General features: G+C 36.0%; 1 protein-coding gene across 2 annotated transcripts in view; it reads right to left on the reverse strand.

Moving 5' to 3' along the window:
* Positions 1-20,091, reverse strand: part of LOC131149321 (uncharacterized) — a 69,682-nt gene that overhangs the window by 32,708 nt on the left and 16,883 nt on the right. For both annotated transcript variants that reach the window (XM_058099679.1, XM_058099678.1), the window contains exon 3: positions 7,621-7,750. In XM_058099679.1, coding sequence (XP_057955662.1) covers positions 7,621-7,750 — 130 coding nt within the window. The remainder of the gene's footprint in view (positions 1-7,620; positions 7,751-20,091) is intronic.

Genomic DNA, 20,091 nt, shown 5'->3' on the forward strand with positions numbered 1-20,091 from the left:
CATAATCTTCTTAATCTAATTAACAAGTCTCGCTAGAATCTTAAAAATTGGAGAAACTATAAAGGGAGACTAAAAAGATAGGCTTGGATGTAACTCTACCACCAAGAGGAAAAAGAGCACCCTTCCACCCATCCAATCTCTTAGAAACCCTTTCAACAATGAGATCACAAAACTAGCAGATTTAGGGATACCCCCCCCAAAGGAACCCCAAGATAGGACAGCGGCCAATCTAGAACACTACACCCCACCTCCACAGAAAGCTCCCTAACATTCTCAACAGCCATATTGATAGCCACAATACCACTCTTACCCATATTAATCTTAAGCCCAAAAACCTTCTTAAAAACATGAAGGAGGCCAAAAATATTCTTCAAGGATGATTTATGATCCTCTAGAAAAAAGATAGTATCATTGGAAAACTAAAGGTGCGAAACTATGACCCTCTCTCTCCCCACTTCCAAGCCTTTCACTAAACCTCTATCCACTACACTATCTACCATCCTACTCAAAAAATCAATTACTAAAACAAAAATGAGGAAAGAGGGTTCATTTGCCTAATCCCTCTCACAGCCTTAAACTAAGATTTAGACTCACCATTTATTAATACCGAGTAGCTCACATTAAGCATACAACCTCTAATCCAACGCCGCCATCGCTCTCCAAATCCCTTCCTCACAAAGATTCAAGAACTCCCAATTCACTCTATCATAAGCTTTCTCAAAATCCAGTTTAAAGATGATACACTTCTTCTTCCTTCTCCAAATATCCTCTGCAATCTCATTAGCAACCAAAATGGCATCCACAATTTGCCTACCCTGCACAAAAATACTCTGAGCCTTAGAAATAGTTCTCAAGCACCTTACTCAAGATATTAGCTAACACTTTAGTAATGGTTTTATGAACACTGGAAACTAAGCTAATAGGTCTATAGTCTGAAATCTTAATCGATTTATTCTTCTTTTGCACGAGAGTTATGAAAGTAGAATTGATACTCTTGCTTAAAATTCTATTCATGTAAAATTCATTAAAGACCTTAGGCAAATCCTCCTTAACCACCTTCCAAAAATCTTGAAAGAAAGCCATATTAAAACCATTCAGTCCTGGAGCTTTATCCCCTCTATCCCAAAACCCGTGGCTATCACTTCCTCTTCCTCAAAATGTCTTTCCAACCAACCCACCTCCTCGCTAGATAAAGGGTCCCACTCTAATCCTTCAATCATAGGTCTACTAGCATCCTTGTCACAATACAAATTAGAATAGAACTTAGTGATTTCAGTACAATTTGACTCTAATCATCACCTCACTCCTAAATCTCTCATTTGAATTCTGAGGAAAATTCATTGCATAGTTCAAATCTCGACAAGTTTTGCTAAAATTTTGAGATTTCGATAAATTTTGGATGATTCGTCGAGATTTCGATGGAAATTATACAAGACAGACTGCCATTTCAATTTCGAGGGTCACAAAAACCAAAATGTTTGACTGAAATTTTGACAATTTTGTGGAAATTTAAGACCATGGCAGAGGCACCCTCCAAGTTCATATTTTCGATATGGGACAAGTGATTGAACTTTGAAGGGTGAAAAGAGAGAACAGAGGAGTGAAGAGCAGCTTATGTAACCCAAGCCTACCTCTTAAGGGTCATCATGTATGTGAAGACAGTGGAGAAGAGTGTGATGGTGCCAATAGCCAAATTGAAGGACACTAGAAGAAACCTAAGAGAAATGTTTCCGCCGACGACAAACCCACAAAAAACAACACTCAAAGTGGCAGTCTTGAGGAACTGAGCCCTAGATTTGACCCTTTGGAGTGGGATGACCTCAAGGAAAGCAATGGAGATGTAGCTTAGGATGGCGCAGGTAGACATATGGCACATAATGAGGAAGATTGGGAAGCTAAAGCCATAATTGGAGAGCAAGAAAACTTGTTGAGAAGGAGGATGCTGATGTTGGAAGAGTACCACTATACTAGAGTATGATGAGGGAGGAGATGAAGAAGGCTTGTTTCTTGGATGAATATGGCAACATTTTTTTCAGGGATTTTGCCGAATTGGGTGCTCTAATTTGTGGGGGAAGCTCTCATTGGAACTCTAATGGCGGAGTGAGGTGTTGGGGGGTGCTAGGAACGGTTGTCCCACATCGGCATGGAGGAAGAAGGGAAGACCCTTCTCCCTCCTATAAAAACATATTCCGAATAGGTTGGGATGTATGCATCCTAACTGTTCAAATTTATTGGACCAAGCTTCTCTATTTAATTGGGGAGTAAGGCCAATCTCTCGAAGCCCATTTCTTTTGGGTTGTGGTAGTTAAAGCTCATTTCTTTTGGGCATAAAACATTTTATTTTGGCCTCATGTTTGGTTCACTTTTAGTTGGCCCAATTAAAATTTAAAATTTTGTATTAACAACCGAGAAAAACTAAATCGAACTAGAAAAGATTTATGGTCAAGTTAAATTGTCAATGTGCAATTCGGTTTTAGTTTGAATAATTTAAAAATCGATTAGTTCGGTTCGGTTACCAATTTTTCCCAAAATTGAATCGAAAAGAACCGATTACACCCTTATCTCTCATTGAGGTTCCTCTCAAAAATGAAAATCCTAAAAGCGAGAACCCTCTTGCAAGTGGGCAAAAGCAAAGATAAGAGGGTCATTAAGAGAACATAAACGAAAGAGACAAGGATACATGAAAAAGAAAGGAGATTCCCCAATCCAATGATCCTCCGAAAATTGGATTCTCTCCCCATTACTAACATTCAACTTAAGACAAGGGGAAAACAAATGGTGAATCTAGGACAAAAATTTCCAAGGATTGGAATAGGTAATATTAACCCCAATTTTATTGTCCCACCTGCTATAAATAAGTACAAATTTACTATTGATAATCTTATGCCAAAGGTACTTAAGTTCTAAAAGGAAGTGCCAAGACCACTTCTCCATAAAAGAGATGTTTTTGGACACCATGTTACCTAGACCCAAACCTCCCTCCCGTTTGTACCTACTTACAGTCGCCCAACTAACAAGAAGATCTCTATTGTGCTCAACTATTCCTACCCACAAGAAATCCCCCATCAATTTCTCTAGCCTATTAGTCAATCTCACACGAATTTTGAAACTATGATTTGTTCCATCAGCATTAAGAGGGAGATAAGAACACTATGAGATCCTCTGAAGAAGCAGAGGTTGGCATTCACCATTTGAAGAAAGTCTAGTAGGTCTGAAAAAGGGCATAAAAAGGAGAATCCAGTGAACTATAATTCTCAATTAGGTATTCTACCTATTCTTATCAAGCCTTCAACTACAGAAATTTTTACATGCTTTAAGGTCTTTAATGGGGGAGAAGTTTTGGCTATTAGACTCGTGGTGATGAAAGAGAAAACCGTGACCCTTAGGCCCTTTTAGAGGGAATAGGTTTTAGGTAGGTTAGTCCTCTAGGGAAAGAACTTAGGGTTGTATCCCCTGAAATTTATGAGAAAGAATAAAGGAGAGAGAGTCCGAAAAGAATTAAATAAGCTAGCAACTTCTGATAATTTTTTTTTTTTGGGGGGGAGGGGTTAGAGAACTAGAGGTCAACGTGAGGGGTGTAAATTAGTTATGTTATGAAGATAATCAGTAGTTAAAAGCGTGCCTAGTAAATTAGTTAAGTTATGAAGATAATCAGTAAGCGCCCAGTAAATTAGTTAAGTTATGAAGATAATCAGTAGTTAAAAGCGGGCCTAGGCGCAAGGCGCAGTCAGGCGACCAAGCTAGAGCCTCATCCTTCTTCAGGTGAAGCGACCTTCAAGACGCACAGGTAGGCACATTGAAGCGCACTGATTCTCCAGGTGCAGTGAGTCGCACCTTGAAATTTTTGAAGCTGTTAAGAAATAAAACGTAGCCAGAACCAGCCCCAGCCCACTTCCAGCAATCCAGCCTTCGACAGTTCGACTTGCATCAGCCCTATCACTTTGTGTTCGACCCTTCGAAGCAGCATGAAACCAGCAGGAGAAGTTCATCTTCGACCAATCGATCCTTCGAAGCAGTATGAAACCAGAAGAAGCGCACTGATTCTCCACGCACAGTGAGTCACGCCTTGAAATTTTTGAAGCCGTCAAGAAATAAAACTTAGCCAGAACCAGCCCCAGCAATCCAACCTTCGACAGGTGGACTTGCATCAGCCCTAGCCCTTTGTCTTCGACCCTTCGAAGCAGCACAAAACCAGCAGGAGAAGTTCGTCTTGGACCAATTGATCCTTCAAAGCAGTACAAAACCAGCAGGAGCCCTTCGTCTTTGACCCTTCAAAGTCCAAACCAGCATGAAGCTTTCGTCTTCAACCCTTCAAACCAGCAGGAGTTCTTCGTGCGCCAGCCTTCAACAGTTCGACTTGCATCAGCCCTAGCCCTTTGTGTTTGACCCTTCGAAGCAGCATGAAACCAGCAGGAGAAGTTCATCTTCAACCAATTGATCCTTTGAAGCAGTACGAAACCAGCAGAAGCGCACTGATTCTCCAGGCACAGTGAATCGCGCCTTGAAATTTCTGAAGCTGTCAAGAAATAAAACGTAGCCAGAACCAGCCCCAGCACTTCAACCTTCGACAGTTCGACTTGCATCAGCCCTAGCCCTTTGCCTTCAACCCTTCGAAACATCTTGGACTAATTGATCCTTTGAAGCAGTACAAAACCAGCAGCAGCCCTTTGTCTTTGACCCTTCGAAGTTCAAACCAGCATGAGGCTTTCATCTTTGACTCTTCAAACCAGCAGGACCTCTTCGTGAGCCGTCAGGCGGCTTCTTCTTCTTCTTCTTCTTTTTCTTTTTCAGTTCTTCAGTTCTGCTGCCTCCTGCCAGCTGCTTCTTATAAAATTAACTTGCATTAAGCCTCTAAGTTAATATTATATAATGTGTACTTAATTATGTAGTTTAATGCAAGTTTATACTTTATAATTAATATATAACATTATTTACTGAATTTTGCTGCTTTTTTGTAATTTGTTTGGAAATGCAGTATACATACTAAACATTTTTCTGAAATATATTAATATATAACATTTTTTACTGAATTTAGCTGCTGATTTATTGTACTCTTTTCTTTTGATATTGAAGATGCTTTTAAGCCTTCAGCCTGGCAATTTTATTTCATTTTTAATTTGAAGCTAGAAAAATCTTGCATGCTTAATTGCATATGTTGAACTATATTTGTTTCACTTGGAACTTGGAACTTGGTTGTCATAATTACTATTGAATATTTTGGCATTTTAAATTCTAATATAACTATTGATGTGTTTTTATATCAATTACCCATCAAATAGGGATTGTACACAATTTTAATAATTGTGCGCCTCACCTTCGTGAGGCACGTGCCTTCGCCTCACGCCTCGTGCCTCGGCTCCAAGTAACCCAGCCCCTCGGTGCACCTTGTGCCTTTCACTACTATAGGAAGCACTACCACTTCACCTTCTTTGTCAGATTCCACAGCCCCTCCAAACTCCTGACCTCTCACGCATGGCTTTCCTCCAAATCATCTGCTGCTGATACACCACCATTCTTTCACAAGTGCTCAACCAGTATCCCTTATGCTTGTATGAGGGGAATGAGGAATCTTCATCTTCAAAACCTGAGGAGTATGCACCTCCTTCTGACTCCATGATCTGTTTCCCTTTATTCATCACTTCCTATCTGCCACTAGTCTTGATTTCACCATCCTATAGACCTCAGAGAGTCAATTCAAGGTTCTGTCTGGCAACCAGCATCTCCAAACTGTGTAACCCCCAATTCTTCCAAGGCTTGCTTGCTGCTGCTGATGGGTGCCTCTGCTCCTGAAAATCCAACAGGCTTATGACAGGAGCAGGAAGGGGCTTGTCTTCAAGCTGGACTTCAGGAAGGCTTATGGCAGGGTGAGTTGGGGTTTTGCAATATTTGATGAGTAGAAAAAACTTTGAAGCTGGATGGAGAAAGTGGATTAGCAGTTGTCTGAGTCCCACAAAATATTTCTGTTATTGTCAACAGTCAGCCTAAAGTGGTTCAGGGCTTCTAAGTGCATTAGGCAAGGGGATCCGCCGCTGTTCCCATTCTTGTTCTCCCCAGTGGATGATATACTGAGCAGGATGTTCCTGCACACTCGGGATTTGTGGTGGTAAAGGGTCATCTATTGGCAGGGAGGAGGTGGATGTGTCTCATCTCCCGTTCGCAGATGATATTGTGCTGTTCCTCAAGGACAACAGCTTTAAGCTTTTGGTTAATAATGTTGGAATTATTTATATCACTTCAAAAACATTGTAAGCCTTCCTCGTGGTTATTGCGTGACTCTCACACTCCCAGAGTCACAGGCCTACTCCAATCCTGTTTGTGCTCTAAGTCCAAAAAACTTGGATATCCTATGTAATCATTCTCATTTATAACATGTAAATGATAGAATATGAGAATATCAATCACTCCAATTCAGTACAAGATTGGTGGCATTACAATAAAAATTTTCAACCATTCTCTCCATTTAATACAGACAATGAAAGTCAATCCTTAAAATTCAACAGACTAATTCCATGTTCCAGAAAATTGTTAGGCTTTAATAAGTAAATGCAACACCTAGTTCACAAAGCTCCCACACCACATCAGAGGTCTGGGGAGTGCATGATGATGCAGCCTTACCACCCACAATGGGAGAGGCTTTAATAAGTAAATAAATAAATAAAAAGAAAATTAAATTTAAGCCAAACTTAACTAAGTTGAATTATCATGTAAAATATTTACATAAGGACACCAGTCAAAGGGAGACAGATATCCATAAATAAACAATGAAATTTTCTGTTTATCCAATAAATAAACTTTTTTTGTGCATATTCACAACCTTTTTTTTACTGCATGGTGGCTAGACGCTGGTGGGAAACAGTTTATGCTAGGCTTCCATTTGCTAGGTTCAGCCTAATTCCGCAAATGAAGATTTTTTGCTTGACAAGGATTTTTATGGGAAAAAAAGTGAAGAAAATTTGGTCTCAAAATGCTTCAGCACTTTTTGGGTCATGCTGAAAGAGAGAAACTGTAGAGCTTTTGAGGGGGTGAAGCTCTCTTCCCAAATCCAAAAGGATTGCTTCAGCCACTGCATTTTTGGGATGGGTTTATAGCTCAAACTGGCTATCCAAAATATAGCTCAAAATGTAATGAGTTAATAAACCTATTTATTTTATTTAACTTTTCAGCTGTAAAACAAAGAAATGTATAGTTTTTCACATGTTTTGATTATTTCCCTGAGAAATTTTTTTAATGAAAGACAGCCTTCTACAGAAGTAAAACTTTTAGTTCTATTGTTTCATTCAACATAAAGTACAACCGTACAATAGAGTTACTTCAACATTGAAATAATCTGGAAGTTGAGTACTTTCTTCCCAACCCCAGAATTAGCAGACCTCTAGTTCCTCCTCTTCGATTCACAACTTAAAACTTTGAAGCAGCAGGACTAAAAAATCCATCATTGTGGAGTTCACTTAACACAAATACATTTTATTTTGAAGGTAGATATGCTGAGTAATTTGGAATGTGTAATTTTTATATTACACTGTAACTTACATACTTACCTCATATGATATAACAGACCTAATGAGAATATTATTGATAAGGCATTATCCAAAAAAAAAAAAAAAAAACTTAATTAGATACCTGTGCCTTCTGCAGACCTTCAGAGGCTTCTACTGAAATCTTTCGATCCACACAGGCATCACTTCCCAATTGCAAGCACTTCTTGAAATATTTTGATGCATCTTCAACCTCCCCCAAGGCAAGGCAACAACTTGTAAAAAGGAAAATAAAAAATAAAGGAATATAATTTCTCATCACAATTAAACACACCAATCAACATTTCAAACTACAGCCCCCTCTACCAGCTTGACAGGTCTAACAAAATTTTTGGCATGTGATAATAACTTTACATAACAATTAAGAGGGTTGCAAACTCAAAAGATTTCAAATATTTCACCTACAAATGGAGAACCGTGAACCAAAAAAGAATACGAAATAAATGAAAACACATTAAATAGAGCTATTTGTAAAAAATAATTTTTATCTAAAAAAAACACTGAACCATTTGAAGGCTCAATGACTATAAATATTGATCTAAACTTAAAATACCAATTAGTAGTGCACCCTGGGCATGTGTGTGGGATTCATATATTTTTTGCTTTAACTCATGTGAGAGTCTTGAGAGTGCCAATTCATGCAAAAAATGCTGAGGTTAGAACTGTGCTAAGACCACCCCTTCCAGGGCCCCATTTAACAGGACCATAACTAGGTAATTGCTTCTTCCTGGAAACTCAAAACAGAATTTTGATTCTATTCAAAAAGTTAATAAACGTTTTTAGGGTAAATTGTACAAACAATTCTAAGGATGTGTTTGAGAACATAAACTTTAGGTCTTGAATTTGGAAGAAACTCACCATGATTTTATTCTAAGTTCTGTCCATATCCACACAAATCTAAATTCAAGGTTGGAACTCCTTGCTCCCTAATGCGATGCTAGGCTTCAGTAAAATAAGTCCAATAACCCTATTTTCAAGACTTATGCTGACCACCCTTTGAACATGGCATTTTTGTAACACTATAACCCTTTCCACTAATGTGCTATTTGCTTTGGGATAGAAAATTATGTTACCTGCAGTGGACACCTCATTTTAACCCTCGGGATTTTTTTGCAAATTTTGCAAATTCAGGGAGGTCCAGGTGCAGTTTATTGATTTTTAGATCCCAAAATTGAAAGAATAGTTCATTCATAATTTAAGTGGGGTTCATAAGGGTTATTTGTAGGCTCAAGACGAAGGAAGAAGTGCAAGACTCAGCCATGGGCCCAAATCAAGGAATTTGGAGGTCAAAGTGGCTCAAATGAAGGAAGAATCATGGAGCTTATATCATGGAGCAGTGCCTGCCATGGCACCAAGCCCGAAACCTTCATCTTTTATCATCATGGGCAATCCAAGCCTTCTTTTTGAGCCGCTCAATCACTGTGGGCTAAAAAATAAATACCCCTACGGAGCACCTCTAGGGCATGAAGGACTGAAGAGGAGAGAGCACCTGAAGGCTTAGGTCTCAAGTGAGAATATTGATAAGTTGAGAAAGAGTGAGGGCTTGTAAAGATCGACAAAGAAGAATGAAGAGCTCTTGAAACAATCTTGATGCAGCTGGCATGAAGAAAATTTTCTATTTAAATTATATTTTCATTTTTTTTAATTTAAGGTAGTTTAGTACAGTCATATCTTCTAGATTCTAGGTATTATCATTTAATGAGTTAGTATTTTAGACTATTTACGTTTCCTAGTATTTTAGTTTATTTAGGGGTCGTTTGGGCTGTTAAAAATTATGAAAACAAATACTAGAAACAAAAACTAAAAACCAGAAATAGAAACTAAAAACCAAAAACCAACTACTTGTTTGGTTAATATTTCTAAAACTAAAACAAGTTAAAAACTTGATTATATGACTGCAGATTTTTGTCCTTGAATCAATTAACAATTAAAAATATGATTAAAATAATAAAAGCACGAAAAAAAAAACCTAATACTACAACAAAAAAATTTATTACATTATTTTAATTAATTATTATATTTCAAAAATTTGATTTACAAGTACAATATTATTGCACAAGAACAATTTTTAGCAAACAGCTGAAAACTGACAAACAAAAAACTGGCAACATAAACAAATGATTTTCATAATATGTTTTTTCACTGCACAAAAATGAAAACAAAAAACAAAAAAAAAACTACCAAATAGGTGGTCAGGTTTCTCAATTGAAATTGCCATGGCTACTGTTGTTTGGCAGGGTTGTCTACAAGTTTTAATTTAAGGGCCTGTTATCATTTTTATTTTCTCTTTATGACAATAAAAAACAAATGATGGAAATGTGCTAGTTTTCGTGACTACTTTTTGATTGAGCCATAATATTGCAATTGTTTTGCAATTTAATTCACATCAATCACAGTTTTGCTCATTAGTAATTGATGAAATTAGGGTGTGAAGAGGAAAAGCATGTATAAATTTGAGTCTTAAGAGGCAACTGTGTTTTCCCTTGATTATCTATTTTCTTGGAGCTTGTGTGATCTTGAAACACAGTTTAATGCTTAAATTGACAGTATCATTTCATTTTATTTTTCCACAAATACAGTTTTAACATTTCATTTTTCTCTTGACAAAGTGGCGGCAAATTTACTTCAAGCCCCAAAAGCAGCTGTCCAAGTCCAATAGTAGCAGCTCCAGCAAGATTTCAGGGAGATTGGAAATCAATTGATCAAGTGCCCGACCTCAAGTGAGTAGAGGTCACGAATCCATACCGGGCAGCAAAAATTGGAGAAGCCATGTGCCCAAACGGATGGAGGGAAGAAACGGGAATTAGAGAAGCCAGGTGTCCAGACGGTTGGAGGGAATCTGGACAAGGGGGAGAAAAGAGAATGGGAGGAGCAAAATTTGGTGGCCTTTGCTCGTTTGCAGACTGCTCCCAGCTGAACTCTCAGCACCCAAATTCTTACAGCATCTCCATCTCAGAATCAAAGAGCTGCTGGCTGAATCCAAACCCACTCTTGTGTTCCGATTGATTTACCATTCCTCATTTGATAGCTTGGATTTCTGCAGTTCTTTGTGTTATATTTAGGTTTATGCTTGTGGATTCTGCTGAAATTTGTTTCAAGAATCATTGTTTTTATTCTTTCGCACCTATTCTTTGTTGCAATTTCTGACTAGAGCGATATTGTTGGGCTGTTTTGAATCTCAAGAGAATGGAAACTAGCTTGGTTTCAAGTTAGGCACAAGGTGTTTGAAAAAATATCCCTTAGAGCATTGTCATTATAATTTTCTGTTTATTGTCGGGAATAGTTAGACCAGATGATGTTGATGATCATGGTTTAGCTACTTGAGCAAAGATAGCCATAATTCATTCAACACACATCCGCAAACTCCTTTAATTTATGGAAAAGAGTGATGGTGGTGCCAAAAGGTGCATTGGAGCATAAATTCTGATTTGTTACATAGCTGTTTTCCACTTCTGAATTGAGTTCAATAAAATGCTTCATTTATATTTTCTTTAGCTTACTTAGTATTCATTTTACCACTTCATACAAAAGAAGAACAAACAATCTTCAGATATTCCCAAGAGCCAATTTTCATTGTAAATAGTTTTGTAGGTAGTAGTAGGGCACAACTCTCCTTTATTTTTTATAGTAGCTAAATTTGGGAATTAAGCAAACTGTTCCTTGAGGAAATGACTTAGGGGCTCCCCTAATACTACTTGGTGAAACTCTTATACTTGGGAGTCATTCTCTAAATGTTTTTAGATCAAATCACTTTTCTACTTTTATTTGTGGATTTTCATCTGTTAAAAAAAACTAAAAATTAAAAACCAACAGCTTTTTGGTATCATTTCAGTTTTACCTTTTCTATTTCCATTTCAATGCAGTCAAGAAACATATTATGGCAATGTGTTTGTTTACATTGAAGGCAATTTTTGGTTGTTAGTATTTTGAAAGAAACTAAAAACCATATTTTATGGTTTTATGTCATTTTGGCAACATGAATACTTTAATATCCACTATTAATATTTGTGGATTAAATCATTCATTTAACACATAATTTTTTATTAAAACTAAAATAAATTGACCATTAGAATGTAAATATAATTAAAATATAAATAAAATAAAATTTATAATATTTTGAAAAAAAAAATTATTTAAAAAATATTTTACTATTTTTCGATTATCATGTGCAATAAGATTGTTCTTGTGGCAGTAAAAGGTGAGTTTTGATATATAATAATCAAGCAAAATAATTATAGCAATTTTTTTATAATAATATTTTATTATTTGTATTCTTTTTGTATTTTTAGTATTTTAAATATATTTTTAACTTTATTTCCCTCAAGGACAAAAATGAGCATTTTTTCAATCAAGTTTTTAATTTGTTTTACTTTAGAAATATTAGCCAAATAGGTTGTCGGTTTTTGTTTTTCAGTTGTTGTTTTTGATTTTTGATTTTTAATTTTAATTTCTCACTTTCATTTTCATAGTTTTTGATAATGATACCAATTTTTTTTAATTAATTTTTAATTAAAATTAGAATAAATGACCATGGTAATTTAAAATATAATTAAAATAAAAATATCTATAAAGTTTCTAAAATTTTGAAACAAAATAATAATAAGTCATTTAATAATATTTTTAATATTTTTTTTTCAATTGTCATATACAATAGGATTGTTCTTGTAGAGGTCTAACTCTACCCCTTCTACTACCATTAACAATAAATCACTCACTCCTCCCTGGAGCACTGCTTGACTTGTGTTTCAGATACCCAAACCAACTAAATCACCCCTCACTTATCTTATCTTCTACTAGTGCTACACCTACCTTATTGCAAATAAGTTTGTTCCTTAATTTATACTTTAAAGTTATACCGCTCATCCATCTTAACAATCTTATTTCTGCAACTTTTACTTCTTCAGTATGTTGTTTATTAGTTGCCCAACATTCTTATCCATTTAGCATGGCTAGTCTAATAATCATTCTATAAAACTTTCCTTCTAATTTTAAGGGTCTTCTAAGATCACAGCACACCTAAAGTACTCCACCATTTTACCCAAACTGCTTTAACTCTATGTATTACATCCTCTTCAATCACTACCTTTGCTTTTATGATATATTCAAGGTATTGAAATCTACTAGTACTATTAATTTCTTGATTATCAATTTTAATCTTATCTCCAATATTCCCCCTTACATGGTTGAAGTTATATTTCATACATTTTTTCTTCATTCTACTTACTCTATAGCCTTTAGACTTAAGTTTTACTCCATAGTTCTAACTTATTTCTACTCCACTCCCACTTTAATCAATTAAAACAATATCATCTACAAACAACATACACCATGGGATCTCATATTGGATTATTCCTAGTGAGTTCATCGATCATAAAAGCGAAAAAATGCAAACTCAATGTTTAATTCTTTGGACTCTCCTCCTTCTATCGTAACATTGGTTGTTACTCCATCTTACATATCCTTAATAATATCAGTATATCTACTGCATACTCCCTTCATTTCCAAAACCCAACAAAGCACTTCTATAGGTATTCTTATCACATGCTTTAACAAGGTCAACAAAGATCACATGCAATTCCCTCTCCCTAAACTTTTCTATTAACCTTCTCAGAAGATGAATAACTTTTGTTGTCGACCTCCCCCACATAAAACCGAATTGATTCTTTGAGACCCTTGTTTCTAACCATATTCTTTGTTCAATTACCTTTCTCACTGTGTTGACTTTTTGAGTCCGGTCCCTAACAAAGCACCAGTATCTAATGTGTGTGTCTAGTACTTGAATAGGTTAATAACTCAATACACACACATGGAAGAAAGTCATGGAAGTCAGGAGGAACTTGAAGTCTATACAATCTGGCGCATTCCATGGAAGACAAGAAGATATTTGATTTAATTGTAATTGCATTTAGTTTTATATTTTGGTCTGTAATAATGCATAGCATGCATGATGTGAATGTCAAGCTCAGGATAATCGTAGATAGACCGTAGGGACCAGCACTTTTCACGGAAAAACTTTTTCTTAATAACTAATTGGTTAAGGTCGAAGATTAGAGCTAAAATGAAGTTTGCAAAGACTTTGGTTGACCGACATTGGATTTTTTGGGTCAAATTAAGGACAAAATAGTAAAAATTAATGCCCTCGGTCAACCAACCATTCTAGTGTTATAATCCAACGGTCGACCGAAACACTATTTGCCCGAAGTCAACTTGTTGACCAAGGCTTAATCGACCGACCAGGTTTGAACATGGCCTCCACGATCGACCGGCCCTTTAATATTTTGACCTTCCCACTACCCTCGGCCGACCGGTCTTTTAGTTCAAAATGACCACGGTTGACCGAATCTTATGAGTGGCCGACCGGCCTTTTGTCACGATTGACCGAACCTATGAAGGATTCTGTGTCGCCTTTGGTTCAGTCAACCGACCCATGCCTAGGTCGACCGAACCTCTCAGGTCAGACTATTTTTAAATGCTTAAACACGCTTAAAAAAATTAATTAAACAATTTTAAGAATGATCAACGTGTCCCCAACGGTCATATTTTGGCCAAAGTCTATATATACCCCCTCATAACTCATAATTAGTAAGGTAATTAGTCCCAAAATACTCTCAAATTTTTATACCTTATTTTTATCCCTTCAAGCTAGATTTTAATTCTCTCTCAGTTGTTTATTTGAAAAATCATTTTCAAGAAAGTGTTTTATGTATCTTGGGCATTTGTTTTACAAATCATATAGTGTTTACTCTCATATCTTATTTATCTTTCAAATCATATTTTTGAGAGTAAAATCAAAGTTTCTCCACATATTTTATTGATAAATATCTTTGGAGAAATTTTATTCTTGACTTGTGAATCTTTGCATATATTTTGCAAAGATTTCCAAAAGCTCATTTTGCCTTCATTGCTAAAATATTTTTGAGCAAAATATTTACTTCTCCCACACTTTATTTGGAAAATTATTTTTGGAGAAAATATTATTTGAGTTTAAATCTTTGAGCACTTATCATAAATATCTTTATTCAAAGTTTATTTTGAGAAAATCACCGTACTCACACTGAGCTTATTTTCATATCATAGGTGAGTGTATTTTGTTCAGTATTGTATTATACACATCTGCTTGTATTAAAAGCATTATTATTGTACAAAAATTATTATTTGTTGTATTCCCGACGTGTAGTCGGAAGAGGGAGACTAGCCCTGTGAAAAGTCCCGGATTGCTTAGACTTGATTAAGAAAGCACTGGATAGTTTAGACCCGATTAGGAGGACCTGTTGCACCGTAAGGTGTGGTTGTAAAGGTTGGGGTTAGCCTTGTAAATTTGACTTATGGTATTCCCTTGCCCAGTAAGGAGAGGTGATTGTAATCGGTGCCGCTCCACCCGTAAGTGGGCATTAGTGGTGAATCCTCATACTTGTTAGCTTGAGGCGGGGACGTAGGCAATGTTGGCTGAACCCTAATAACATATCGTGTGTGCACTATTTTATATTTCCGCAATTTATTTTCATACACATACATGTTATATTTGATATATTGCGTTTACTAGGCTTAATTTAATTTCTATATATTTTATATATATATATATATATATATATGTTGAATTGGTATATGCTTAGACAGACCCAAAGTTGTGCTATACTGATTGTTGATTTGAATTGAACCTAGGCAGAAAATTTTAAATACCCAAGCCACCCTTCCTCTTGAGAATACATCAATCCCAACACACTATTTCATTGTATGACTCATAAGTTTGATTCGGAAATAGTTATCACATTTTTGAATATTTGCTTTTGTATAAAGGTATCATTGTTTTTTTCCTCCACGGCTCCACTCCTCTGGCATTCTCTTGGTTTTTAATATAATGTTAAAAAGATTTTTTAATCATACACTTCCAATAACCCATAAACATTTCCAAACTTCAATTGGGATATTATTTGATCCTATTAATTTCCCCTTTTTTTTTTTTTTTGACGTCATCTTTACTTCACTAATTTTATAGATAAATAGATAAATCTCATATTTTTAGCCTTTTTCTCATTTGTCAAATCTAAGTTCAAATTTTCAACTTGATTTTCATTAAACAGCATCTTCACAACCTCTCTTTTATGTCTTCTTCTTTACCCAGGACACTATCATCCTCATCTTTTATACGTTTTACCTCACCTAAGTTTTTGCATTTTTTTCACTAGCTCTTGCAAGTTTATATATGTACCTCTTTCCTTTTGGATCTACCCTAGTATATAGATTATCATAAGCTCTATGTTTAGCTTCACTATGGTATTTTGCATCTTTTCTTGCTTCTATATACTTTTTAAGGTTTCTATGTTTCTACAATTTTGTCATGTTTTGTACTACTCCTTGTTAAAGAAAAATCTATTTGACTTTTATTTTGTCCACTCTTGAAGGTTATTAAGTGTTCTTCTCTTTTCTTAAAGCATGTATTCTATATCACCAAATCATAGGATATGGAAAAAATCAAAAATTGAATCACCAAACTTATTTTTATCTCCATATCCATGGCATCCATGTATCCACTAAACTCTTTATCGTCCTTTCCCATGTGCCCATTCAGATTCACTCCTACAAATGTCTTTTTAGGCCCTTACATCCCTTGTATAACACTATCCATATCCTCCCAAGATTATTTTTCCTGGGGTTTTTTGCCAATCCTAGTTGGAGAGCATACACACTTTTACATTTCTTATCTCTTACCTAAAATTATCTTTATTTTTTTATAATCCTATCCCCTATTCTTTTGACATGTACCACATTATCTGTTAGGTCTTTATCTAAAACAATTACCCATCCCATTTTTATGTTTTTCCTTTCCAGTGTGCTAAAGTTTAAAAAACAAACATTTATTCAATCAAAATTTTAATTAATTTTAATTTTAATTCACTTTTGATTTTTACATTTTGTTCTGGGTTTTTAGTTTTCGTTTCTGGTTTTTAATTTTAGTTTCTAATTCTCATTTTCATAATTTTTCATACTGATGCAAAATGACCCCAAAACTCACAGAATCCGCAATTTCAACTTAAATCACCTGGCCATCACCACCATCCCCACCACCATCACCATTTGACACCAGCCTCTACTGAGTACTGACCATCCATCACTTACAACCAACCACAGGAAAATATTTTTTAACTGGGAATTTGGAACCACTTTCAGTCAGGGCCATGATGACCCAATCTATATCAGATCTGAACCAAACAATAAAAAATAAGAAAACATCCTGCACCAGATCCCTTCCAGCCCTCAATCAACCAACCTAGGCATCAAAGCCTTGACGCAGTTGAAGTCTCCATCATTGCCTAACAGAAGTTCACCATCTGTAGCTCCAGTGTGGCCTTCCAGCCATTTAGGAAGAGTCTGCAGAACCCAAAACATCTAGTCATTGTTGACCTCAATAATCCTCAATGAATCTCTGTTAGAGCTCTGCTGTTGTCATCATCCACACCATCACCGTCATAAGCCCCACTAGCCACCAGCAACCAGATCAGCAAAGGAGCAAGCATCCAAGCACTAGCTGCAGCTCATCCAGTTGAAGGCAACATAGTTGCAATACCTTAGGGACCATTCGGTATCACTATAAAAAATTATGAAAACTAAAACAAGAAAGAAAAAAACTAAATACCAAAAACTCAACAATGTTAGTATATGTAAAACTATAAAAACTAACAACTTAATTGAACAAATCTTATTAATTAAATATTATAATTAAAATACAAATTTTCATAATTATTTTACGTAATTATTATATTTTAAAACTCATTTCTAGTGCTAAAAGAACAATCTTGTTGTACATTACAATTGAAAAATAGTAAAAACATTTTTTTAATGACTTTCATTATTTTTTCCAAATTTTTTGAAATTTTATGGGTATTTTTATTTTAATTATATTTTAAATTCACAAGATCATTTTATTTTAATTTTTTTTATAAACAAAGAATTATATTAAAAGGGAGAAGAATGTACATCAGAAAATTAGAAAGAGAAAGGAAGGAAAAAAAAAAAGATAGGGAGAATATGAAATCCTCTCTTTACATCAATAAAAACTAGTTATAAAGAATACAACCTAAATAGAAAACAAAACTCAATGTAATAGGGCCATCCAATCCTGCTACAAATCTTCCAAAGAAACATGACGGAAGAAACCATTCGCAGACACCCACAACAACGCAAAATATACCTCTCTAGTCCAAAGCAAATTGTTAGTAGTAGCCACACCTTTGAATATTCTAGTTGTGGTATAATGGTGCAACGCCGTAGAGCTTTCCTATCCTTTCCAAACCCCTAAAACTTGTGGTATAAAAAGCCTTCGAAGCGTATTGACAAACCCAATTTTCACCAGATATACCAAATAACTTATGCCAAATAGCCAACATGAAAGGGCAATGAAGAAAGAGATGTTCACAAGTCTCTTCACTCCTCATGCAAAGGACACAAATGTTGGGGGGGGTGGAAGGCCTTATTAGGCATTCTCTTTTGAAGCAAATCATTGGTATTAATTCTTTCTAAGTATCATAGTCCAAATGAAAGCTTTTACTTTTGAGGGAGCTTTAGCTTTCCAAATCAAAGGATACAAAGCAAAAGGATCCGTACTAGAATCACAAGTCAAGTAGGCGAAAAATGATTCTCCAAATGAACTCCAAACCCTATTATCACTCCCCAAATGAACATGAAAAGAATCGAGCAACCCAGCCAAAAGAACCATCTCATTAATCACTCTATATTTATATTATCCCAAAAATGGAAGTTCCAGGAATGCCCATCTTCTTGCAAAAGAAGGAAAGCAGAAATCGGGGTGTCATGAAGATTTGATAAACGAAAAAGATGAGGGAAGGTAGTAAAGTACTAGCCAAAGGCCCCTCGCCCACCCAATGATCCTCCCAAAAGCAAATACGCTCCCCATCACCCACTGTATGATGCACTTTAGGAAGGAAATAATCATAACTCTGAGATACAAACTTCCAAGGACTCAAATAAGTAATGTTAATCCCCACTTCAGCATATTCCCATTTTGTAGCATTCCAAATTTAGTGGGAATTACCTTATTCCAAAGAGAATTAGGTTCTAAAGTAAAGCACCGTAACCATTTCTCCACCAAAGAGATATTTTTGGACACCAAGTTACCAAGGCCTAAGCCTCCCTCCCTTTTAGGCCTACAAACAGTTTTCCAACCTACAAGATGATCTCTACTACACTATCCCCCAATAGACCATAGAAATCCCTCATTAATTTCTCAAGCCTCCTCGCTATTTGCACAAGGATTCTAAAAAGAGAAAGGTAATACAAAGGGAAAGAAGATAGGCGAGCATGGATAAGGGTAACCCACTAAAGTGAAAAATGCTCCTTTCCACCCATCCAATCTCACAGCCACTATCTCGAAAACACGGTTCCAAAATGAGTCCACATTGGGATTACCAACAAAGGGGGCAGCTAAATAAGTAATAGGTCAAATCAAAATGGCACAACTAACTAGCCTAGCAAAAGAATCCACATTAGTACCCAAACTTACCAGATCGCTCTTAGAGAAATTAATTTTCAGCCCAAACACTTTCTCAAACACCTATAAGATAGTCAACAAATGAGAGAAGTAACTCATGTTATTTGATAGGAAGAGAAGAATATCATCTGTGAACTGAAGATGAGAAATGATGCAGTTCTCATAACCTACCTTAATCCCCTCCACCAACCCTCTATCCACCCCTCTCTCAATCATCCTACTCAAGACATCAACCACAATAGTACGAGAGAGAGAGAAATAGGATCTCCCTATCTTAGACCCCCCTAAACACACAAAATAAGACTTGGCCTCACCATTTACTAAGACAGAAAAGATCACAAAAGATAGAAACCCTTTAACTCATTTCCCCCACCTCAGGCTCAAAACTTTTCTAGCCATAATCTTGTCCAAGAAGCTCCAGCTCACCCTATCATAAGCTAAAATCCAATTTCAACAAAAGACCCCTCTTATCCCTATGAACAGCATCTTCAACCACCTCATTAGCTATCAAGGCAGCATCTGGGATCTATCTGTTACCTGTAAAAGCACTTTAGCTAAGAGAGATAGCATCCTCCAAAATAGTATCAACCTCTAAAATAACACCTTAGTCAAAATCTTATAGACATTGGTTACCAAGCTAATGGGTCTAAAGTCCTTGGCTTTAACCGCACCATCTTTTTTGGGGACCAAGGCAATAAAAGTGGAATTCAAACTCCTTCCCACCACATCATTGTGAAAGAATTTTAAAAAAAAAATCTTTTGAGGAGGTCTCCCTTCAAAGTCTCCAAACTATCTTGAAAGAAAGTCATAGTAAAACCATCTAGCCTAGGAGCCTTTTCTCTCTCCATCTCAAAAATCAAGCTTTTAATCTCCTCTTCCTCAAAAGGTCTCCCCAGCCAAGTAGCTTTATTAGATGACATAGGACACCAATCTAGCCCCTCAATCACAACTCTATCCTCATCCTTCTCTAAAAAGAGATTCTTGTAAAATTCAGTAATTAGGCAAGCAATGCGGTTAGGATCCCTAATAACCTCTCCCCTATCATTCTCA

The sequence above is a fragment of the Malania oleifera genome, chromosome 2 (assembly GCF_029873635.1).
Source record: "Malania oleifera isolate guangnan ecotype guangnan chromosome 2, ASM2987363v1, whole genome shotgun sequence".
NCBI lineage: Eukaryota > Viridiplantae > Streptophyta > Magnoliopsida > Santalales > Ximeniaceae > Malania > Malania oleifera.